The 25243-nt window shown below is 39.4% G+C and overlaps 1 protein-coding gene across 4 annotated transcripts in view; it reads left to right on the top strand.

Moving 5' to 3' along the window:
* The first annotated feature begins 1067 nt into the window (after window positions 1-1067).
* The window catches only part of TUT4 (terminal uridylyl transferase 4), a 44816-nt gene continuing 20640 nt past the window's right edge, over window positions 1068-25243 (top strand). For 3 of the 4 annotated variants that reach the window (XM_039555698.1, XM_039555701.1, XM_039555700.1), the window contains exons 1-12: window positions 1068-1174; window positions 9431-10104; window positions 11780-11943; window positions 15411-15527; window positions 17635-17812; window positions 19967-20055; window positions 21004-21055; window positions 21633-21702; window positions 22626-22752; window positions 23194-23313; window positions 23698-23919; window positions 24072-24246. In XM_039555698.1, coding sequence (XP_039411632.1) covers window positions 9543-10104; window positions 11780-11943; window positions 15411-15527; window positions 17635-17812; window positions 19967-20055; window positions 21004-21055; window positions 21633-21702; window positions 22626-22752; window positions 23194-23313; window positions 23698-23919; window positions 24072-24246 — 1876 coding nt within the window. In that variant the 5' untranslated portion in view covers window positions 1068-1174; window positions 9431-9542. The remainder of the gene's footprint in view (window positions 1175-9430; window positions 10105-11779; window positions 11944-15410; window positions 15528-17634; window positions 17813-19966; window positions 20056-21003; window positions 21056-21632; window positions 21703-22625; window positions 22753-23193; window positions 23314-23697; window positions 23920-24071; window positions 24247-25243) is intronic. The other variant, XM_039555699.1, reaches the window with a different exon arrangement.

Genomic DNA, 25243 nt, shown 5'->3' on the forward strand with positions numbered 1-25243 from the left:
CCTGGAAAGGCCTCCTTAGCCTGGGCTAGGAAGTGCCAACAACACGACATTTCACTGCCAAAAAGGGGTAGTACTGGATCACAGAGGGATTTGCCTCAGACAAGCACTTCCCAGTGCCTTTAGGTCACCGTCGAGCACTGCCAAGAGCCGGCAGGCTGGCTCTTCTCCCCCGAGACCTGCGGATCTGCCAGTAGACATGCTGGCCAAGCCACTGTCCCTGGCTGCTGCCGGGGCCAGCTTCATAGCCAAGGTCAGGGATCCTGGAGTCATTTCTCCGGGTCCACGGAGCACACCCTCCCTTCTCCACCGAGCACAGGAGGAGGGCGAGAAACCCTGGGGAAGCAGGGATCAAGGCCCCGGCTCCATCGAGCCCTAACCTGCTCCCCAGGGCCTGGGGAGCAGATGCCTCATCGCTCTCCTGGCAGTAGGGTGTACTGAGGAGGGGGCCGGTCCTTTCTGCCGTGCCTGCAGGGAGAGGACCAGAGGAAATGGTTCCGTGCTGTGACGGGGAAGATTCGGATTAGATACTAAGAAAAAAGTTGTTCCCTGTTAAGAGTGGTCAGGCATTGAATAGGTTGCCCTATGGAGTCACCCCCCCCGGAGGTGTTTAGGAGAGGTCTGGACCTGGCGCTGGGTGCTGTGGTTTAGTGGCTGTGCGGATACAGAGACAGTGCTGGGTACACGGTTGGACTGGGTGATCCTAACGGGCTCTTCCAATCTTGCTGATTCTATGCGTAGGGAGAGGCCTGGGAAGAGAAATAAGGGGAACCCTAGGATGGCTGTTGGGGGGTAATTAAGAAAAAAACCATGCTGCTTATTCCCTTGTCCCCTCTTGCGTGCGCCTGGGGCACTGGGGGAGGGAGGCCCTGAACGCCGGGGGAGACGGAGAGGGGGGCGCGTCACCCCCTCAGCAAGAGGGAGGTTCTGAGGCACGGGGGGCTCCGCAGCTCGGCCGGGGCGGTGCGGGCACCGTGCCCGGCTCGGTCCCCGCCGCCGCCGCCGCCGCCCCGCAGCGCCGCCGCCCTCGGGGCGCTCCCGCCCGCCTTCGCCCCACAATGCACCGCGCCGCTGACATGGCGGCCGGGGCGGACTGAGCCGCTGCCGTCGGGGCCTGCAGCAGCCGCAGCCGGGCATGGCGGGGGCGCCGCGCCGGCTCCGCTAGCGCCGCACACAGGTACCGGGGCCCGGGAGCTCCCCGTGGCCAGGGGCGGCGACCCGAGGGGAGGCGGGCTCGGGGGGGCCTGTCCGCGCCGGCGCCCCCCGCCCCAGCCCTGCCCCGCCTCGACGGCCCGTCGCGGCCTCGGGCCCCGCGCCCGGGCGGGGGGAAGCGCCGGGGGTCCGCGGCGCGGGGGCCGCCCCAAGGTCAGCGGGGGCCGGGGCCGCCCCCGAGGGCGCATCCGGGCCGGAGCTGGTGCGTGCGGTTTGTTGTTCGCACGCCCTGTGAAATTAAATATTGCGGGGGGAGAGACCACCGCAGTCGGCGGAGCCCGCGGGGAAATGCCCCGTGTGCGGGGCTGCCCTCGAGAGCCGTGCCCGCTCCGCCGTGAGAGGTTCTCCTTTCCGTGGATTACGATCTGCCTCGAGTGACACCCAGGCATCCCTTCGTCGACGTGGTTGTGCTCTTTTGTTGGCTTATTTTGTATACAAATACAGCTGAACGACTTTGCTGCTTTTGCAATATGTTGCAATTTGCCAGTTGGCTGAATGTGTCATATTACCTGAGGCCTCCTGGCTTTTAAGGTTGTTTCTGGGTATATCAAAGGAGGATGAGCTCGTAACACACAGAGAAACAATATAATCGGATTTAGGCTAAGGTAGAGATTAGTACATTAAAAAGATAGTTGTATCTAAGTATGGATCTAATAATTTTTTTTTATATCCATGCCACCTCCACGTCACTTGGCTTCCTGAGCACCGTGCCCTGGATTCAGGAGTGATTGCATTTGCTTGAAAATAGAGGATACGTGTTGTTTATAGTTTTGACTTGTGCTCCCAGTTTCAGTAGGTGCTTTTTGGATAGTCTGACCCCAGATAGTTATGACATAATTATTTCTGTGACAAGAAAAGTAAGCCAGCCATGGAACTATGACTTAATTACAGTACCTGGCAGAAGATGCTATATTAGGAGTAAGAGGTCTCTTTTACAAATACCAATTTTGCAATGAGCTTTTTTTAATCATTTTTCTACTTGACTTTAGTGAAAACCTTCATAAAATTAATTTTGTGATAAAATTACCTTTTCCCAGAACATATATTGGGATATGTTCCCAGAAGATAGACACAGAGGGATCAGAAAGTTCCTCCTGTGTTCTGTTCCTGCACAGAAGACAGCTGGGACTTTCGTCTCATACCTCAGCTTGCAGTGGTAAAGAAACTGCGGGATGCCACGGGACATCTGCACTGTGCAGGGCGTTTATTGGGTCCTTCCACTGAAGGGAATTGCTGCTATGGGGAGAAAGAAAGGGGAGCAGGAGATGTCTTACTTAAAGGAAGATATTCCTGAGGAGCTGCTCTTAACTGTCTTGTGGATCTGCTTGTCAGAGTAATGGATTTGGATTGTTGTATTTATGTTGATACCATAAGGCAGTTTGACTGTCTGAGAATACATTCTGTGTTCTAGTTGTAATCCTGGATTTTTAAACTTTACAAAGCATTTCTACTAAACTGACTTTATTTTTGTCACTATCTTAGTGAAATAATGCAATACTGGTATTGACTTGAACTGAGAATTCATAGAAATAAGGATCCTGCAATTTGCTTAGTGGACTAATTTGCACAATGGAAGCAATCCAGTAAAAGTCAACATTTCTGGTGCTTTTGGCACATTAAGACTATTTTGTGTATTGCTTGATGAATTGTTTAACTTAGAAGTACAAAAGACGACCTGAATTTTGTAACAATGCACATTAATTTCATTTTTACTCTTTTTTTAAATTTTTACAGAAATGCATACACACATGCATGTGTACTCATACTGTATCCTTGGTTTGTAAATTTGGTTCTAAGGTTTCAACAAATTCTTGGAAAAAACCCAGTTTATCAGATGTTCTTAGATTTTATTTTCTTTTCTGTTGATGCATGAAATACTATTGCCAGCAAGAAGTAACTTTCAGATTTTAGTATTTGGTGTCAGCAAAGCTTCACACAGGAGTCTGGAATCAGTTTTGTGTTACAAACTACTGTGACTCAGTCCACTGAGTGTGGCTGTGTTCTTGACAGCTTTCCTGAAGTCGTGGTTTTCAGCATGTTTCTTTCAGTAGTGAAAGTGCTGGATGCTGGTGAATAGGCATAAGGAATACTGGTAGAAGATCTGCTTGCTTTCTCTGTGGTTTGTGAACTGGTTTGCAGCTGGTATGAAGTAGTTCAAAGACAATCCCTTCCTCAAGGATTCCAGTTTGGAAGAAAGGCTCACTGTTGCTTAAATACAAGATCCAGATAAGCTTCTCTGCCACCATACATACTGCTGTATTTTCATTTAGCACAAGCACTGAGCATAAGTGGAGGTTAAGATTAAGGTGAATAAATTGAGTTGCAGTGTGTGGCCACATTTAAACCAGTTTTGTTATCAGTTGAGGCCTCTGGAAGCCTCTGAAAGGCTCTAAACCAGTGCAGTGCTGTACTGTGTTTTCCCAGTCTCCTCACGGGTGCTTGTGCTGATGTTGTGTGTGTTTGTTTTTGAGGTTAGAGCTCCCTTGTATCTGCTCTGCTCCCAGCATGAACGGTACAGCATATGGGGAGATTTGGGGCAGGTGCTGCCCCTCTTCTGGCTTCAGGGTTTGCTGCAGTCAATTCTGAGGTGTAAAGGACTATTGCAGTAAAAGATAGGATCAGAACCAAAATGTATGAAAGCATTAAGAGCCCGTATGAAATAGAGAAGTAGGGGAAACTGTTGTAACACAGATGGTGTGACTGAGAGAGGATGGCTTTCCCGAGCTTGTCACGGGACGCAGCAGCAGTAGGGTCAGAAAGTGGTAGTTCTTGGTGTTGGGTGACGTTCGTTTTTCTCACCTTCTCAGTGAGTCATACTGTGCCATAGAAAAAACAGTGAGTCAATGCAGAGTAATCTGTAACAAGCATATCCTTTATGGATCTCCCATCCAGCATATTTTGCTCACTTCATAATTTAATAGTAAGATATTTGCACCTATGTATGTTACTAAGTTTTGTATCAGCCAAAGCCTTCCCTGTTACTTCATCTATTCAGAAGTACTTTTGTAAATTGGATATCATCCTGTTACAGTGTTATATATTTTTACATATATATATATATATATACACACAGTTATTTATCTAATGATCACTCCTTAGAAGTTTTCAATCTTCCACATTGTAAATACAATATCAGAACTTTCTGTCTTCACTGAGCCCAGAGTGCCTGTTTTGTTGTACCCTTGATTTGTGTGTTAAAGTTTACGTGCGTTGTGCTGACTTCTTCTGGGTAGATTTTGGTGGTATTACACTTACTAGGATAAATTCTATAGCCTGTAGTAAGAGGGAGTTCTGAAACACTATGTAGCACTTACGTTTGTTACTAAGAATACCGATGGGTTTAGTGCTGATGGAGCCTGAGGCACTTTAGTGGCCAGTAATCTCTGATAGTTTTAATTTTAAGTACTTTGGAAAAACATCAAGCATGGGTAGTAGTTTGTACTGTTATATCTAGTTCATCATAAACCAAACGTAAACGTGTGACATTTTTTTAAAACTATTGACAGAGAACATGGGAGAGTCTTGAATGATTTGTAGAAGCTTTCAGACAGAAAACTGGGCCTAAGGCTGTTTACAGTCAGAAAAGACCCCCTCCTGAGCACATTAGGGGTGTCTGTAGACATCACCTGTGCTGCAGTCTGAGCAGAGTGCAGAAGACAACCTTTCCTATTGTTCCTGACTGTGGCTGTAACCTTTGTTTGCAGAATTTCCTTTTATTTTTGTTGAGGAAGTTCAGCTGGGCTATATTGGTAATGAGGCAAGGGGGGCACTGAGGTTAATCACCCCACTTGCTGTTGGAAGGCTGGCTGGGAGATTTGAGCTTAAGGACAATCCTAATGGGAGAGATAAAAGCAGGTCTTGGATAAAATACAGGTCTCCCTATCTCAAAGGAGGGAATGCTTTATAGAAAGAGGGTGATAACACTTACGTTTGTAGTACTTTCTGTGTTTATATTTTATCTAGTACTCCCCAGGGAAACAAAACTTACAAGCCTGTTCTCTTTCCCATTAGTTGTCCTTCTACACTCCAGTCCTTACTTTTGGACATTTCAGCCAGTTGGGACCACATTTTAGAACATATCAAAGGATCATTGAGTTTCTGTCTGTTTTCTGGAACAATTATGCCTCAGCAGAGGAGAGGTCTCTGCTGAGAGGGAAGCAGGAGGAAGTTCCATTTCCTTGTAGGGAGTAGCTACAAACCAGACAGGGTGTATGTTCCTCCAGCCCCAGCACGTCTGCCCTGCTTGCCCAAGGGGCTGTGATAGAGAGTGACAGAGGAGCACAAAATGGATGTGTAGGAAACCAGGTAGAGTCAGTTCTGCTGCTAATTAAATGATTAAAAAAAAACCTTTGCAAAAGAGCAACTCAGAATGCAAGACCTCACGGTTTAACTTGGCCTTCAACTTTGAAGAGGCCCTGTTCAAAGTCTGACCCAAAATGTATGTCTTTGGGGGAGTTGAATACAGTGGAACAACTTGAGAGGAAGAAGTGGAAGGGCAAATGGGTAGAAATATCTTCTTGAAAGTTTTTTGGTGTTTTTCTTTTTCCCCCTGTTTGGAAGTAAGCCTTACTCTGATTCTTTGCAATTCAAATGCAGAATTTTCTAATGCTAGTCTGCAAGGTAGAGGAAACAAAAGAAACTGGCAGAAATGAAAGTGAAACATTCTTGTTTCTTCATTTTGTGAGCCTAAAATGAATTCTAATCAAAGCTGATTTTAAACATTTTTAATTTGGTTGCTGTAGGTATGTATAGATTTAATAATTCTCTGGAGTTTAAAGTCAGATGGTATCTTGTCTGACCTCAAGCTGTTGTATTTCAGCCAGATTATTTTTCTAAAAAGTGCCAAGAGCTGAGCTAGGTTTCAGAGGAGCAACTGGCACTATTAAGGAGGGGAAACTGAGTCCCTTGTAACACCGGGATATTGAATAAATGAAATACGCTGAAATGGTTTCGAGAGGTTAATCATCCCCTACTTTGCAGATGCAGGCAAAAAGCTCTGGTTTTGTTGCCAGCCTGGCTGGGAGAAAATTCTTCTTTGATTCCAGGTCTGGCAATTTGGTATGAGCCTGAACTTGTGAATAAGACGTGCCATCCAGGTTTCTAGAAAGATGCCACCTCAGCACTGATTCACTCCACTCCAGTGTTTTGTTTCCAACCATGTTATTTTTTTTCAGAGGCACTTCTTTCCCTCTCCCCATTTCCCTTTCTCCCTCTGTCATACGTAGATGCCTGATATCTGACAGAGGAGGATCTTTTTGTGTCTTTCCTGAGTTTAGGAGAGGTCTCTTTTTGTTTCTCATACTAAGTTTTATTAGTTGGTTTACTTTACAGTTCTTTGTGAAATGGTAATTTGGTTACTATTGAATATGGTGTGGCAGTTTAAATTATTTTTTGTTTGCTAAATTGTATCAGTATTAGAGAACAAAAGGAAAGAAAAAGAAATCCCAAAGTTCAACAACATTATTATTGCACTTGCGTTTCAGATTCTGCATTTCATTGTGGAACTGTTTTCTTTTTTCTGGGGTACAGAATATTCTTGTCTTATGAAATGTCAGGACCTCCCTTTATTCCTATTTCTTAGGAATAAAGACTATATCTGTGGTTTTTAACATTATCTACTTACATTTGATTATATTCACTCTCTTGATATGTAACATCACAGTACTTAATCAATTTATTAGCTGTTCTGGTTTTTACTAGCAGTTTCCTTAGTTGCTATTTCCCATCACTTTTGTACATTTGACTAAAGATTATATATTCTCTTTGAATATATAATTATGTATTTTATGGAATAATTTTTGCAGATTTTTTTACACTTACTTTCAAAATACAACGCTAACAACTTGACACGTACAAAAAGCAGGGCAAAATGCAGCCCCACTTTTCCTCCAATGCCGGAGTTTCATGGTAGCTTTAATCTGGAAGTGGTGCCAACAGGAGTTGTCCCCACCCTACGAGTTGTTTGTTATTACCAGGCGTGCTCCTCCTCCTCCTCCTGCCTGGTGCCAGCTTTATGTTAAGCTGGATTGGTTTTCCGGTTTGGTTGCCGGCAGAGCTGCCCAAGGGAGGGAGCAGTCCCGGCGCTGGGAGTGAGCACGGCTTGGGGAAGGGTGGTGTTGCTCCAGCTGGAGCTGGAGCTGCCCCGTGCTGCTTCCCACTGAACCTGGAGCTGGCCTCCGTGTGCTCCCGGCCGGAGCTAAAGGGGAAAGTGGTGTCAGAAGTGAAGGTGGAATTGATGTGTGTCTTTGTGTTTTGGTGGGGTTTTTTTTTGTTGTTGTTGGTTTGGGAAGTTTTTCTCTCCTCTTCAGGTCGAACAAGTAAAGCATGATTACTTTAGAATTTGAAAAATCCTACTTCCATTTCTCTTCTGGTTACATAAAATTAAAAACCAAACCCACCGCAGAGTTTAAAGACAGTGACGTTTGTACAGAGCTGTAACAGCTCACCGGTCTCTAGAGCAGGGCTTTATACTGGTGCTCCAGGACTGGAGTAACTTAAATTTAGTCAGCCTGGGGGGATCCTAGGCTCTGCTTACTACCCTGAGGCTTCAGCAGTGCTGGTACAGGTGGGCAGGAGTTCCTTCTGCTTTTTGATTAGAATTGATATGGGAAAGACTGGCTACAATCCAAAGGCAAATATTATTTAATCTTTGTGATTTTTGATCTAGAAGTAAGAATCAGGTGCAATCAGTGTTTAATAGAAAATAGTTGCAATATTAACTGAATGTATTTGTGAGATAAAATACTTAGCCATTGGAACAAATTTAGGAATGCAGATTTTTTTACTTCTTCAGGTTTTATATTTTACTAAAGAATGTGATGCTAACAGCATCTTCAGGAAAATTCTTGTGGGTTTTGTTTGTTTCTTTGATTTTTCACTTTTGAAAGATACGTATTTTCAATTATATCAATAGAGACTTAAGATAACCATTTTTAGTACATGCTTTGTGTCCTGAAGTATTTTCTGATTTGTGTCTTGAAAGTGAGAGAGACAGTAACTGTATTATATAGCCTGAAAAAAAAAATTACTGTACTTTATACTGATAGTATTCAGGAAGATTTGTTTGTTTGTTTTAAGCAGACAGTTTAATCTGATCCTTCATTCTGGTTCTTGTTTTTAAAGTACCAAAGTATGCCGTGATACTTTTAATAGCTGTAATTCATAGACTTTTCTATTTTTTCTTTTCTTCACTAAATGATAAGTGATGGGTTCTCTAAAACACAGAAATTTCCATGGGTCATGCATTTACCTACCAAGTATGCAGCTGGACAGGAAATAGAGAAACTCTGCACTATATTTTGCTATAGTTTCACAAAATTAATGTTCCTCTATGTCTAATGCTTCATTCTCATAGTTTTCAATTGCTCTCTAAGTGTTGTTATTAGAAAAAGAATCCAAGTTCTTGTTGCAGATTCTTGCCTTCATTTTCTATATTAATAAGAGTAATTCCTTACAAACAGACCGACTTGTGCTTAACCTCCTCCCACTGGAAACACAACTTTTGAGTTGTCTCCAACATAAAGCTCAGGCAATTGTATACCACCTAAAGGGCTGAGATTTAGATTAGGGAAGTTAATCTGCAGCTAAACAAAATATTTACTATTTGTGGGGGTTTTTTTGCTAAGCAAAATCTAACTTAATTGCTGGCAGCTAATTTATTTGAGACTAGGAGGTGCAGGTGATCTGTCAGGTTTATTATTAATACTTTGAGCTGTATTTCTAAATGCTTTTTAAAATCAGTTAATAAAATCGAGCTTGCTTGCTGGAAACTGAATTAGTTTTCTCTAGTGGCTAATTTGAGCTGTGTGTTTATTGAGTGGTATTTTTTAGATGTGTTAATTTTTTTCTTTTTTTTTTTCCCAGTGTAGTTGCAGACATCTTGGTTCTCGTTTTTGTTCAGAAAGCCAGAAATAGGAAGGAATGAAAAAAGCAAGCTGTTGGCAGGTTTATCACTGGGTGGTTTTTAGCATGTTCTGCCATTTTTTTGTCTCTTCATATCCCTCCTCTTTTAAATACAAATCAAGATGATCAAGATTTTCATGAGTTTTACTTTAATACTGGAATGTGTTATGAAAATGCACTTACGCCTGTGGAGGGAATATGCTTCCTATAATAATTTGTATTTACGCGTTCCTTTAGAGAAGTTTATTTAATGTGCTGTCTACATAGAGATTTAATCTTTTTCCTTCATTTTAAAAATGTCTTATCATTATTTCTTCAGTAGACAATCAGCTACGATCCTTGCCTGCACAGAGGATTTAAAATCAACTGCAGATTGCTGAAGAATTGCACTTCAAGTGGTCTTGAGACAGGAGAAGCAGGTCTTCACTATAATGGAAGAGGCCAAGAGCTCAAAGAATGGAAATCATGACCCAAGGAAGTCTGTCCGTCTTGTCTGTGAGGAAGGCAAAACAGTCAAAGTTACAATTAATCAAAATTATAAACATAATAGAAATGACAAATCTGTGAAGGATGTTGGGAGAAGTTCTCCAAGTGGGAATAGCAGCAAAAAAAGTAAACAAAATGATGTTTGTTCTGAAAAACAAGGAGAAAATAAAACATGCAAAGTAAATAGTTGTATTCCTGGAACTAAAGATATGGGATCAAACGTTCAGGATCGAAGTCATGGAAAAGCAAAAAAATTTTCTAGTGTATCATCAGCGATGGAAAATCTGAAACAGTCAAAAGCCCAACCAGTGGGAGAAAACGCTCCAGGCTCCCATGTTTCAGGGAATGGGGTCAGTATGGAAAGCTTAACAGCTACTCAGAAAGGGAAACTGGTGCTGGAAAATCCAGTGGGAATTCATACTTTGAAGACTAGTGTTGATCAGGCTGGTGATCCTGGTAAGACTGCTGCAGCTCAAAGAAAAATGGAACATAAGCCTGATGACTTCAGTGAGTATTAGTTAAGACTGCCTTATTCCATTTTCTTCTGATGCAATTGCTGAAATGGGCTTTGAAATGTTTCTGTTCGTGTTATTTTTTTCACATGTACTAAGTTGCTGGTTGCATTTAGAGAGAACATAATGTTAATACAAGCATATTGCTCAGAGAACAAGAGATTATGATAATAGCTGTCCTTTTTTCTTATGCCTAAGACCTGAACATCTTTGTAAGCTACTTAGTGTGTGTGGGTTTTAGGCAATTTTGTGACTGTAGTGTCTTATGAAGGGGGAACCCTTCCTAATATCATTGCCACTTAGGGAAATGCCAGTTATTACTGCTTTTCAGAAGGAGCAGGGCAAGATGGGCAAAAAAAGTTCTTATTATAGGTAGAGGGGAAATATTTACTTTTTTTCTGTGACTGTTGTGCTCTTTTTGTTACTAAAATGTTTAGAATAGGCTTTGGCAGGTGGCTTTTTGATTTAGGGAGCTCTGGAATACGTATCATCCACCAGTGATTACCCTTATGAGTGTGCAATTCTTACACATATTTTTCAATGTCAAAATTAAATATATTGATCAAGCTTTGTCTCACCAGGTTAATCCCATAGCTCAGGATTTATCACACTTCTTTAGAACGCATTTTTTTCTTTAATAAAAATTCTGTTTTAGGATGCCAGCCAGTGTAGACCTTGTGTTTGAAGTATTTCCCACAGCTATAGCAGTTGCTTGTATGGAAATACAAGGAAAATAATAACGTGTGTATTTTTTTAGCCGTCTTAATAGTGTTTAACAGGAAAAACAAGTTCAAGTGGCAGCATCCTGTGATCAGTCAGCTCTTTGTAGACCACCATTATGTACTGTGGGGACCATCTGTCACTGACAAACCAGGACTTGAAAACTTACTCAGCTTTGATTCCTTGCAAGTCGGGGGGCACAGATCTCCTTTGAAAGAAAAGAATAAGGAAAAGAAAAAACAAAGCACAAATAACTCTCATTTTTGCTTGTGTAAAAGCAACTGGAATCATTTACTGTGGATGTTTGTACAGATGAGTGGCCTGTGACCAATCCATAGGCATCTGGAGGAACTGGCCCTGTGGCACTGGGCTGTGTTTGGGAGCAGCAGCGTTGCAGAGCTCAGTGACTGCTGCCTGTGGGCAAGAGGTGTCACAGAGCGTTCAGGTGTGACTCCAGCAGCTTCCAGGCTGAGGGCTGCCATTGCCTGGTGACTGGCTCTGTAGGGTCATTTGGGTGAATGTCTTTGAGGCAGTTCTCTGATTTAGTTCCTTAACAAAATGTGTTGTGTACAATAATTTTATGCCTAATATTTATTGTTTCTGTTACAGTAGGGCATCAGGATCTTGTTTACTCTGTTCTGCATGACAAAATCCTTTCTTGTCTTGAAGAGTTTAAGAGACTGTTAATTTGACTGAAACACAAAATTAATCTTCCCTTTTTTTTTGTCTTTTTGATAGCACTCTGAGTAGCAGACTAGTCTCTGAAGTCTTCTTAAAATACTGGTTAATTACAGGAACGATTTTAATGTTTAAGGTGATCTTGGCCAGTCTTGGACAAAAAACTGGAATGTAGTTCTAATTTGTGTCTGGCTCTTAACTGCTCTGTACTCTAATTCTCACTTTTCCTCTCCTTGAATTACTCTGAAGGAAGTAACTGTTTCTTGCTTTAGGTAAAATAAAGAATTCTGAATCGACAAAAGAACATACATTGGAAGCGGATTATTTAGAAAACACTGGTGTTATTGATGAATCTAATCTGACAGTTGAACAGCAACTAGGATTGAAACAAGCTGAAGAACGTCTGGAAAGAGATTATATCTCCCGACTTGAAAAAGTAGGTTGGGTTATTTATCAGATAAAAAAGAAAATATGTGTCCTCTTTCATTACCATCACCATATTTCTGGTTGGGTGGTGTTTCTACTACAGCCTGCTGCTTCTGTTTCTTTCTTCTTAATAATGAGTCACTTTCTGATCTAAGATATTGTCTCCAGTAGTTAGTTGACTAGTTGTTCATAGTGGCAGATGATATGGATTAGAAACTTAGTGTTCCTTTTGTGGCACATGTAGCCTTTGCAGAGCAGTATTTTTTAATTTTCTAGATCTGAAGGGTTACAGTTCCAGCACTTAAAGAAGATTTTATCTTTTAAGATTTAAGTCTGGTTCCCTGGAAACTCAGAATGCAGGATTGAAAAGAATATTGAGCTTTCTTTAGTATATTACCTCGCACCAGTCCCAGTCCCTATATTGAAGATAACTGCTTAAAAATGTTCACCTAAATTGTTCTTAATATTATCTCTAGTGAAACAAATGTTGACGTCAGTGTAGGTAACCCAGAAGTTTTTGTTACTGTCTAATGCAAGTGTCTCTTTTAGCATTTTAATCCCTCATATGCTGTCCTAGGAAAATAACCAAAAGTTTATTAGTTCTTTTTCACACCATTCTGCATATGGGAAAATCATTCCCATTCCTGCAGTCAAACCGTCTTTAGGCTCTCTTTGTTAATTGTTCTTGGGGGATTTTAGTTCCTGGTTTGTTCTTGTTGCTTTTCTCTAGACACCCATCATGTAACTGGTGTTCAAAATTGGAGATGCAATTTCAGCTGAAGTCTTACATATGAAGAGGAAAGCTGACTTCATCTATCTGAAATATGGCATTTTTGTTTAGGATCTCTGCTTTTTTAGCAGCAGTAGGATGTTGGTGTATAGTTGGTCCAGCAATGATCCCTATAGCCTTTCCTTAAGAATTGCTCCATCAGGTGTTCTCAGCCCTATATGTTTTGCAGTTGGTAATACCTAAGGAGGAATGATACTTTGCTGTGGTATTATTTGATTGGAGCTTATTTAGTCCATTTCTCTGTTTATGATCACTGAATTTTTGTCATTTTACATCTTCTGTATCCTCTTCCAAGTTAATATATTTTACATTTATAGTCAGCGCACCTTCTGTTGCATTTCCTAACTCTTCAACAAAAGTGTGGATATTTCTGACCCCACAAGGACCCCTGCTGAAGAATACTTGGCACATGCTTTAGGTATGAGTGCTCTGAGGACAGTTCTCTCAGCAGTTTTGCTCCCACCTTATTTTTCTTTATTTAGATGGTGTTCATGGTCTCCTTTTGAGACTGATACTATGACAAGTGGCAAAAACTTCGTAAAATTCAAATACAGCGTCTGCTGCTGCTTCTTCAAGAGCTATGACTTATCTTTAAAAACAGCAACCCTAAGACTGGGTTAGTGCAATTTGTTTGTAGCAGATCAGGTTGTCACTTAGGACCTGTTTTTTCCCTATGTGCTTATTAATAATTTATTACAGTATTTTTCTGAATGCTAGTTCTGACTGGTCTCTAAAACCTTGGCTCGCCTTATTTAGCCCTTTAAAGATGTTCTTAAGTTTCTCTCTCCTAATGATCTGGAACCTTCCCATTCTCTGTGAGCTCTTTAAAATACAACTGGCTCTTTTATAGATTAGCTCTTTCAATATCCAAGGACAAATTTCACGAGACCTGGCTTATTTGGATGCATCTGACTTACCCAAGTAGTAGTCTGTAACTTTTTGTCTTCCTATTTTGAGCTTTTGCCCTTTTCGTTGGAGTTAAACATAATTAGATGATTTAAAAAGTCTTCACAATAAAGGCAAAATAAAACTTATTACATGATTCAGCCTTCCTGGCAACATCTATTGACATAATACTGCAGATCAATATTGTAAAGAAATGCAAAATTTTTTCCAAAATATTTCTATTGCTGATACTAATTTTTTTATAAAAGAGTGGTAAAATATTTTTTATCTACTTCAGTCATCAGACATCAAATACTTGACTCATCCCAGGTAGCCAGGTGTAACTGTCTGTAAGTCGTTTTCCAAATGGATGTTTTATTTCATCTTACTAGGTACCTGTCTTAGAGAAAATAGGGACAAAGAGAATTAGTAATTAAAGTGTAATGAATTTGGTAATTAAAACAGTATTTTAAATTGACATTTACTCTGGAGTAGGAGAGTATCAGACTCGGTTTTTTCCAAAAGCAAAAGATCAAACTCAGTAAGTGGAATAACTTGCCCAAATTTTAACAGTGGTTTAGGTCTCCATATGGTAAGTCAAATTTGTTTAACTGATCTGTGGTCTACCTTAATGTCTTAAAATGGTGATCATTCATTGTTGTGTCACTGTTTAAACATCTGGGGTTTTCAGTGTACTTTTTGGTTTTAGTAAATATAGATGTATTAGAATTAGGATGAAAATGTTAAAGTAGTTTTTTTTCTCTCCCAGTTATAACTGAAAAGTTACTGGAAAAATGCTAACAAGTCTGGAGAAAAGCTAAAGTGGTTTTTTGGACCCCTTTTATCTCTGCAGTGAGCTTATCACAACGTTCCCAATCTCTGTAGCTGTGATCTGTTGGAACAAGAAAATACAGTTGCAGGATGAGACAGATAAAGTGGAGTATTTGGGAACAACCCCTGCTCTTTGCAGAGTTGGTCCTTTCTGTCTTTTAGTCCAGTAGATCTTAATGATTTCCTGACTGAATAAACTCCATGGTATTCTCTCTGGAACCCTGGGAAAAATGATTTCCCTTCTTCCCCATCATCTCTGGAGGCTTGGCTGCTTCTTGCAGACGTGGGATCTCCCAGGTGGCCACTCTCCATTTGTTTACTCCGTCTCTCCCAGCCTGTCTGTACAAAAAGGTGCTTGCTCTGCATATTTGTCCAATTCTGAGCATCCGAGAGTATTCATCAAAGTGGGATAGCATCAGTCCTTGTCAGAGGATCCCACCTTGGCCAGAGCACAGTGATTAGGAAGTGCCCTGTTTTCCCAGGCTGCCCAGCCACACCCTTTTCAACAGGGCAGAGCTGCAGCCCTTGCTCAGCACGCTGGGGCGAGGCCAGACACCCTGTGTGACACAACAGCAGAGCTGGACGTGGCTGAGTTGGTGTCATTTCCTCATCAGAGAAAGGTGGGCTGAGATTTATCCAGTTATTAAAAGCTTCCCTGACAAGGGAATGGCTTACTCGCCTTTAGGTCAGCCTTAAGAAGCATAAACTCTTCAGCCATAATCTTACCTCACTAAATTTACTGAGAAATGTAATATTCAAGTCATCTCACTTCCTTCCCTCGCTCTCCCCTCTAGTCATACAGGTAGAAATCCATTTCTGCTTGTTTTTTGAAGATTGCTTAATGATTACAAAGCACCTTGACATTAAAAGTGTTATGTAATAGTTAAATACAGTTTATTAATCAAAGAATTGAGCTTTTCAGGCACCACTGGTGGGAACATTTGTTTTAATCTATGGCCATTTTTCCTCAGCGCTCCCCAGAATACACCAACTGTCAGTATCTATGCAAGCTCTGCTTAGTCCACATTGAAAATATCCAGGGAGCTCACAAACACATTAAGGAAAAACGTCATAAGAAAAATATAATGGTAAGTTAACAAAATTATGGCTATTTTTTTCTTTCTTTTCCTTCTCTGTTTTTTAGTTTTTTTACTTTATTAAAACAATTTTTTTTTTTTTGTTACGTGGTTTGTTTTCTTTGGTCATGTTCATTTAGGTGAAAGTTTGTTTGCTGAGCAGAGATCCACAAATTTCTATTTTCTGTTTGAGAGGAAGGGCTTGATGATTTATTTGTCCAGGCAGAGAGGAAAAGACATTTTTGGTCATTGCTTCTGAACTAGTGTCTCTGAGTAGTGAGCACTTCATCATACTTTTAGTAACAGAATGCAAGGTAACTTAGGTGAGAAATGTATATAAATATATTTAGTTTTTCTATTTTCTGAAAATAATGTTGTTGGTAGCAAGACCTCCAGGCACTGGAGGTGGGGTTGGGGATATTGGTTTTTTGGGGGTTTTTTTGGTTTTTTTTAATTTATCTGCCATGTGAAGTTTAGAAGAGTTATAGGAGGGAAGGATTCAGTTCACTCATCATCACCCTGGGTTTATTAATGGGTTTAATATGAGATACAGTTCTAAGGCTTACAAAGAGAAAACCAGTTCCCTTACCAGATACCACGCTGCTATGGTTTGCTCTAAAGAACTGTTACATGCAAGAAATCCTGTAAAAGGTGCACAGATTTTCTTGCCAGCCCATTTTTGTAAATGCTGATGAAGAGCTACAGATTCTCCAGTATGTTGGATTTTGTGATTTAGATGGTTAAAATTACTCTTTCTATAAACATTCCCCAAAATTCAGTCAAATTACTTTCTCATGTTTTCATGTATTTCTTGCCATACTTCTGTTTTTCATTAATGCTCTAATTCTAAAATATGTGCAAGTCATCACCTGGAAGACTCCAAATGCCGTAAATCCATTAAATCTCAGAAAGTAACATTTTTACATTATGGTCAGTGATATTTATAAAGGATTCTGGTTCTCTTACTGTTTCCTAAATTGCATCATGCTTAAAAAAATGAGCCAGCCCTATGATTGATCTATAAACACTTTCTTACCATGCTTTTCATCTGGGCATGAAGATGAGAATTGAGCAATGAGATTTTTTTAGCACTGAATGGAATTCTGGAGGACAGGGAGCAGTTTCCCTTTTTAACACTTACCCCAGATAGCTTTATATTGTGTGCAACAATATGGTGATACCTACGTAACTCTCTAAATGTTACTTCATGAGATGCTCCTATTTACAGCTCTAAGAGATACATGACAATCAAATAATCTTAGCGGCATCTTTGGCTTCCCGACTCACGAAAAATCTTAAAGCAGTGACATAAAAAAATCCCATAGCCCTTTAAAAATGCTCCTATTCTTTCTTACACTAAATTTGTTCAGATAAGAACAGAAGAGTTGAGAGATGCAGCCTAGAACTAACTAGACAAACATTTTCATTCTGTACTGTGTTTTCTTAGTGCGTAAATATTTTATGGTTATTATTTATTTCAGTCATATCTTTCATGTAGTTGATGAATTCATGAAACAAGGGGTTGTTGTACTTAGTCCCAAATGACTTGAGTCCCAAATGACTTGATGCATCTGACATGTTCTTGCTGTTGGATTGGGTGCACTAAATCCAGTACTTTCTGGCACCAGCTGTTTAAGCAGTAATGGGACTCAACTTATAAAATTCCCTTGGAGCTAGGAATACTTTTTCTGCCTCTGATATCTTTCCTTCAAGTACAATCCATTCTGAAAAAAATCCATGTGACTTTTCCAGCTCAGTTACTTTCATTATGTAGGAACAATTACAGCTTTTTATTTTCTTGGATGAATTCTGCTTCAGAACTGTCAGAAACTGTGGTTCAGGAATGGAATACAGAAGATTTCCTCCCCATTTGCCAGCTGTGAAACAGCATTCTCTGTTTTAAACACTGAGCATCTGCTGTTATTCCTGAGAGCCACACTAGTGTATTTGCCAGTTAAGCCAGGCAGAGTTCCTGCCTTTGGAAGTGTTTGGTCAGGACACCATGTAAATAGAATAACACAAACAGCAAACAATGTGTTCCAATGTCATACAGCAGTAAGAGACAAGCTTTTTCTCTTAAAATACTGGTTTTTACTTATATCATCCACCAATTATTCAGGAAAAGCAAGAAGAAAATGAGCTGCGAGCGCTCCCACCACCCTCATCTGCACAGTTGGCTGCTCTGAGTTTCACACTCATTGAGGCAGCAAATGAACAAGGCATCTCAGATGAGGACTTCAGAATTCGGCAAGAAATTGTAAACGAGATGGAGAAAATTATTCAACAGCCCTTACCAGGTATTCATAGTATTCTCCATTTGCTTTAGGTGAAAATTTTTCATTATTTTTACATCTATTTTTGATACCTTCATTAATGATGAATGAGTGCATTTGGGGTTAAATTATCTTAATATTATAAAATATTAATATATACAGACTTTTTAATACAGGCTGGCAGTTGATTTTAAAAGAATTAACAAATGTACAAAAAGAGGAAAACATGATTGTGGTTATTTGTCCTTCTTTCTGATGTGTTTATTGATCCTCTTTAAAGTGGTGGGATAATATAACAAGAAGGATAATATTTGGCATTTGCTTCTTTGCACTGATTTCCCCTCATCTCCTATAGTTAGTACACTGGGAGTTTGAAATCAGATTTTTGGAGCTGCAGTGATGTTGACTTTGTGCTAACAGTGGTTTGGTGTTCAGTGCATCCGAACAGAAGAAAGTATTAATCTCATTGCCAAAAAAAGATTTCAAATTTTTAATTTAATCTATCTTGAAATGGGTATTGTTCTATCTGTCCTTTTGATTAAGAAATACCTTTTTTTTTCCCTTTGCACTATAAAAATACAGCAGTAAGAAAGATTTTGTTATCTGCATGATGATCAGCTTTAGTTTTAGGTGCTCTATGAAATATATGCTTAAGCATTAGGTGCTGAAAAGAACAGGGGTTTGTAGGGTGGAGGTTTGCTAATCTGTTTGCTCTATAATAAGTGGTTCCTAGTGCAAACTTCTGTTCTGGCACTCTAGTGAGTTTTCCACTGATAGTGGGAAGCATAAGACAAAGCTTTTTCACATAACATTTTTACGTAAATACTCAGGGAAATTATTGTTACTTGTCTGGCTTACTTGTTTGGACTGATGAGCTGCTGTGGAGGTGTAGGAGTAGTGGAAGGGGAATCTGTAATAGTAAATGACAGTTTGTTATTCTCCTTTTCAAAGGCAGCTATGTTTTAGTGAATGTGTTTTCCTGAGTTGTAAATTAGGAAAAATTTAATTAATGCACTGTGTAGAAAACATCTGATCTTCTGGTATGATTTTCTCTTGAGCTCACATTAGAACTATGCAAAAATTCGTACTACTATGTAAGCCATTGGAAGAAATTGCAAATTATTAGCCATACAGACTTTCATTCTGAGAAAGATGGTTTCTAAGCAGTGAAAATAGGCTTGAAGCAATGTATGTGTAAGACCTGTTTTCTCTTTTGAGAGTAATTTTGTTGATTTCTGATGGAATGAGTTTGGTCAGAACACACATAAAGGAAGATACACAAGAAAAACCCTCTTTGCTGTGAGGCTGGTTGAACACTGGCACAGGTTGCCTGGGGAGATTGTGGACTCTCCATCCTTGTTGATTGTGAAAACCCAGCTGGACGCAGTCTGAGCAATCCGCATTAGGTGACCCTGCTTGAGCAGGGTGGTGGTTTTGGGAAGAATTGAGAACACTCTCATTTTTCAGCTGATTTATATGTGGGAGACCCTAATATCTATTACAGGAAGGTTTTCATCTGCAAAAATTATATCATGAATTGGGATAAATTATGGAATGGAATGGCATTTCTCATTATTGCTGAGTAGGTGCTTCCTAGTTAGTTTAGATCAGTTCTGCACCTTTGCAGATAACTATTAACTAAAATGCTGAACGAACACTGAACTCCATGCCTTGGATTGTATTGAAGTTATGTTTTATGTGCGTGTTTTGTAATGAACTGTGTGTTGGAACTTGCTGATGAAATCAACAGATTGGTGCCTCATACAAAAGTCTGTGAGGCAACAAAGAATTTTATAATTGGCTAAGTGCTGCAGTAAAATCAAGCTGTAGTTAACAAAAGCTGTTATATAAAATCCTAAACTGAGATGGTGACAGTTATTGTTACTTCATGTTTAATTTTATATTAAAAACAAACAGAACTAAAGCTGCACTGCAAAAATCTTCAAAACGGCTTGGAAAATGTCAGGCGTTTGGTGGTTACAGTATTTGAATTATTTGTTTTCCTTTGATGCTATGCTATGGAAATGCCTACCCTTCACAGGAATGAGAAAGGGGTTCAATGTTCATTAATCTGAGAGTGCCACTTGTGAGGTGCAGTATCTAAAGCGAGGTATGTGTCATCCACTAAAGAAAAATTTATTTACTAGCTGTTAAATAATTATGTTTCTCTTTCTCCAGACTGTTCCCTGAGGATGTATGGCTCCTGTTTAACTAGATTTGCTTTTAAGACCAGCGATGTTAACATTGATATCAAATTCCCCCCTAAGGTGTGTAGATATTATCTTGTATTAACTAAGACTGTTTTTTAAATCAAGGCCATCCACATTTATTTCTATTCCATTGACTTCATCTTCCCTTGGGGCACGTGGTGTTAGAATAGCACAAAGTGTCTAATCTTTGATTTGATGTCAGCTGTGCTATGGAGGAAGTTTTCATTGCTCTTTAAATAACTTTAATTCTTGGGTAATTTTTTTTGTTTCGTTTGGACAATTTTATGCTAGATTTTTCTAAATTGTTTTTGAGTAAGCACTGAAGCAATATGAAAATAATTGGCTCTGGGTAAGTGTGCTTCCATGTGTTCATGATTCAGACTCGAAACGCTTGAAGGTGTTGACTCCCCTCCTTTTAAAGTTGGGGCTGAAAGTGACATTTTTTCCTTTTATGGTTTAGTCACTTTCAAGGTGATATCATATCCCAATTTATAGTTTATGGTATGAAATTCTTGCAGAGCATTATAATTTACCTTTAGATAATGAAGTTGGTTCATGTTTAGTGTGTGATATTAGTAGCACATTCTTGATAGACAGCTGTTGCACTTGCACATGTTTTAAAGTGATAACCTTTAAAACCCTTGGGAAAGTCCTGACATTACATTCTTTATTGCTCTCCATTTCTAGTAGTATACGTTGGCATTAAATAGTTGAATATATGGCAAGTGTTTTTATTTACCCTTATGGAGTCTGTTAATGTGGAACTAGAACAGAAATGTTGGCTAAAAAAGCTGTAGGCTAAAAGAAAGCTGCCTGTTAGGTTCACTGATACCTGTTTTCTTGGTGTAGACAGGTACAGTTAACTTTTTCATTAATACTGACATGTGATTTCACTTTTTTGAAGGACACAGAGTTACTAGTTGTGCAGCCCAAGTAGTTTTAAATGAAATGTAAAATAAAATATTAGTCTCAATAATGTAACATGCTCTAATTCTGTCATTGTAGATGAGTCAACCAGATGTTCTGATCCAGGTGCTTGAGATCTTGAAGAACAGTGGTGAGTTTTAGTTGCATCTTATTTCTATTTAACGTTCTATCTGCTGCTTAGTTGTTTTTATGCTCAATTTTTCTGTAAACTTGGAAAAATGGATTAGTTTTCAACCAAGATATCTAAGCTGTTTTTATGAATGTGATTTTTATGAACACCAGTGCTTGTGTGAATGAGGGATGAGAAGCTGCAGCAATAGAATGGCAGCCTCATTAGTCCAGATTGCTCTGGCATCTGACACTACTGCCCCAACTTCTGGCAAAAATGTTTAACCTTTCTGTAGGGGGAATTCTAAGCAGTAGACTCAAAAGCTGCTTTCTACTTGCATATTGACATGAGTGAGAGCTATTCCAAGACTCCTAAAACTTGTTACCTCGATGTTCTGTCAGGAGCACAGCCTGGCTGTCTAATACTGGTGGTGAGCATCAAAATTAACCAGAAAATATTGATACTGGTTGACTATGCAGCACTTAATTTGAGTTGTTCTGAAAAATCATGGTATAAATACAGTAATTTTAAAGACAGAATTGGGAAAACTGTAAAAAACTTTGAAACAGAATGTGTTTTTTTTTTCCTCGTTGCTTAGCTGTCTACTCAGATGTGGAGTCAGATTTCCATGCCAAAGTTCCTGTTGTCTTTTGCAAAGATGTTAAAAGGTATGTGTGACTGAAAAAGATTTTTAATGAGCTACTATGCTTGTCCATTGCAGCTGCCTGCCTACACTCCTGACAAGAAGTATTACTGTAACACTCAACTAACATTTGTATTAAAAGGAAACGGCTCTTACACAGAAATATAATCTAGAAAGAAAGCTGATTTTTTTTTTGTGTGTGTGCTATACAGAACTCACTGGTTGTTGGAGTCTGAAAAAGTTCTTTTAGTTAACTGGGGGAAAAGTGGAGTAGTTTTCAGTTATTTAAATTTTTTGCCAGCAGTTTAAGCCAAGGGTTTAAAAACATTTTATAAGGTACACATTGCCAGAAAGGACACATCATCTGACAGATTCAGTAAATTCCTAAGAAGTAGCAACCTCCAAAATGGAACATGATTGCTTGACTGGCCAGAGATATGGACTGAAACTCTGGGGAAGTAAATGCAAGAATGGGCTTGTCTTTTCCTGTGTTTGTAACAGAATAGAAAAAATTATTCTGAGAAGCTAAAGGAAAGTTTTTTGACAAGCTGTTCTATGGGTTTACTGACTCTTAATATGCAGCAGGTCTGGAGTATTAATTAACTTACTTATTTGTTTAAGTGTTTGGAATGTAGATGATATACTTGGCAATTGAATTGTGTAAGATAACAAAATTAATGGCAGAACTTAGAGCAAATTCTTAACTCTGTTTTGTATTTTTGGCTATAATGAACTGCTGTAAGTTCTAAATGCAACTAATGATTTAATAGTAAAGAAGATGTAATGATATTCTGTAGCTTTTGTTTAAAAAATGCAGGTTCTTACATAGGGAGACACCGATGGATGTTTTTATTATGGTGGGTGTGATGCCCCACCTTGCTCCTGCCCCAAGCATCATCTGTATCACAAAGTGATAATTCTTTATCTGTTCTGCCTTTGTGATTGCAGTGGTTTGACATGTAAAGTAAGTGCTAGGAATGATGTGGCTTGCCTTACGACTGACCTGCTGGCTGCACTTGGTAAACTGGAGCCTGTCCTGATTCCCTTGGTTTTGGCTTTCCGCTACTGGGCTAGAGTAAGTTATTTAATTATCCCCAATACTTCTTTTTAAGCACTGTGTATAATGTAGTGTATGATATATCATGAATATGTTTGTAGAAAAGATTTCATGCCACTACTTCACCCCACCTCCATACATGAGATGCCACTCCACATTTTGGAGTTGACTGAAATTCTAGACAGAAGCATAAATATGTTCCACAATCACAAAATGTGGTGAAACTGAAAAGAATAATATATGGTAAGATAGTATTCCTTAAGGCACTGTATGAATTGCTACAGTTTGTATTTTGTCTGTATGTGGCGTGGCACGCTCACTGCAGTTTCTGAGATACAGCATTTTCTGTTCCACTCTTGTAATGTTTCTCACATTTCTTTAGTACTTGTCCTTTTATAATAGATTGTAAACTAAAATTCTGGTGTTACATCAGAAAAGTGATTTTTTCTTCTCTTACAGCTCTGTCACATTGACTGTCAGGCTGAAGGTGGGATTCCCTCATATTCCTTTGCCTTAATGGTGATATTTTTTCTTCAACAAAGAAAACCACGTATTTTACCGTCCTATTTGGGCAATTGGGTAAGTGCTTTGGTAATACAGTAACCTTATTGTTCAAAATTGTTGGCATTATTTCTGTGTTCTGCCACCTCATAAAAATGCAAAATTCGATTGCCAAAGAAAATGATAAATAAAATGCATTAGTAGTTAATCCTCTCACAGATGATGCTTGGTGATTCTGAAGACTTTTTTAAAAGGTGCTTGTAGTAGGCTGTATAGTTGTTTCATCTGTGTTTTGGAGAAAAGACAATTATTTTCTTCTTTATTTCTCTGAGTGTCTGTCTCTGACATCTGTTAATCTTGAGGAGTATGAATACCACAGTAGTAAGTGTCACATTTGCTGAAAATTTGTGGTTGTGTGTATTACATACAGTCTTGTTTCAGAGCCACTCTAATTGTTGTTAGATTGAAGGCTTTGATTCGAAGAGGCCAGATGACCACCAGCTGAAGGGGGTGGAAGATGAAGAATTTGTACGGTGGGAGTACAAACCACCCACAAATGGTGCAGCAAAAAACTCCGTTGGAGCAGAAAGCAAAGCTAAAGTTGAGCAACAAAAAGGTGGTGGCAAGAAGGCAACAAGCTCAGAAGTGGACAACCAAAGCAATGCAAAAGAGAAACATGGGATTGTAAGTCATGGCTTTGTTTCATTGAGAACCATTCACTATCTCTCACCCCAATTTTTTTATTTTTAAACATTGATGCTGGATGGAACCAGGACAAAAAATGGAGGAATATTCATTTCTTATTGCAGTTGAGCATTCTTGTCCGTGTTTTTCAGTCTCTCTTGGCATTCAAAACCCCTCACCAAGTTTCACTGGGGCAACTGTGGTTGGAACTTTTGAAGTTTTACACACTGGAATTTGCTTTGGAGGAATATGTCATCAGCATACGGGTACAAGAGCTCTTAACCAGAGAGAATAAAAACTGGCCGAAGAGGCGAATAGCCATTGAAGGTAGGCTGATCCCTTCCCAGTTCTGTAGTCATCCTGCATTAGCATCTTTATTTGCTTAACTTACAAATCTGTTACAAGAATCTGGACAATAAGTTTTTTAAATATATATTTTGTCAGCTATTTAATCTCTTTAAAGACAAGTTTTCTCTGTCTAAAAAGCAGGGAAAGTCACTGAGTTACAGAGCAATGTATGGCATTCTGAATTGGCCTTAAGAATAGAGAAATTGGGTATTTGAGGAAGGCTAAGAAACCATGTAAGGTGATATTTTATAAAAGCATGAATAATGACTTTTGAACACTTTCTAGAGATGTTGCTGAAGTGGCTTATCTGTAACACTTGAGGCGATGGAGAGGACAAAGAGAATCATACAGACAGAGAATGAGGTACAGAGGTACATTGAAGGATGAGTCAATAAGGTACAAGAAGAGTGAGAAGGAAAAGTAAAACAGAAAAACAAGCAATGAATACTTGAGGCACAGGTTGAGTAGTGGGTCTTGAGATCACTCCTGTGACTTTAATTTCCTCTCCCAATTCTTTTCTTCGATCACTTTTAGCTAGAGTTCAGAAAAAGTAGGGAGGTGTTTATTCAACATGTGGGTTGTAAGATGGCAGGACAAATCATTGAGGAAGAAACGAGAAATAATTTCAAAAAACCAGATTGCATTCTGGTTCTGACATCTGCTATTGTTGGGCTATTTGTGTTGTTTGCTCTATGTTTTTCTACTTTTCATTTTTGCCTTTTTTTTTTTCAATGTTAAGTTTTGTAGCTGATATTATGAAGTAACAGAATCTCAGTTTGGTACTGTCTTCCAGGCAAACTTATAGCAACTATGCAGGAGCTCTTTTTGCTTGGAAAACATGTTTGGTCTAGAAATCGTTAGGAAGGACTAAGAATGGATCCTGGTGAGATTGGTTCATACAATCCTTACATCCTTAATGTTACTCTTAGACAAATGAATTTCTGAAGGGAAATTAAAATCCTTCTTCAGTGGAGGA

This window comes from Corvus cornix, chromosome 8, assembly GCF_000738735.6.
Source record: "Corvus cornix cornix isolate S_Up_H32 chromosome 8, ASM73873v5, whole genome shotgun sequence".
NCBI classification, from domain to species: domain Eukaryota; kingdom Metazoa; phylum Chordata; class Aves; order Passeriformes; family Corvidae; genus Corvus; species Corvus cornix.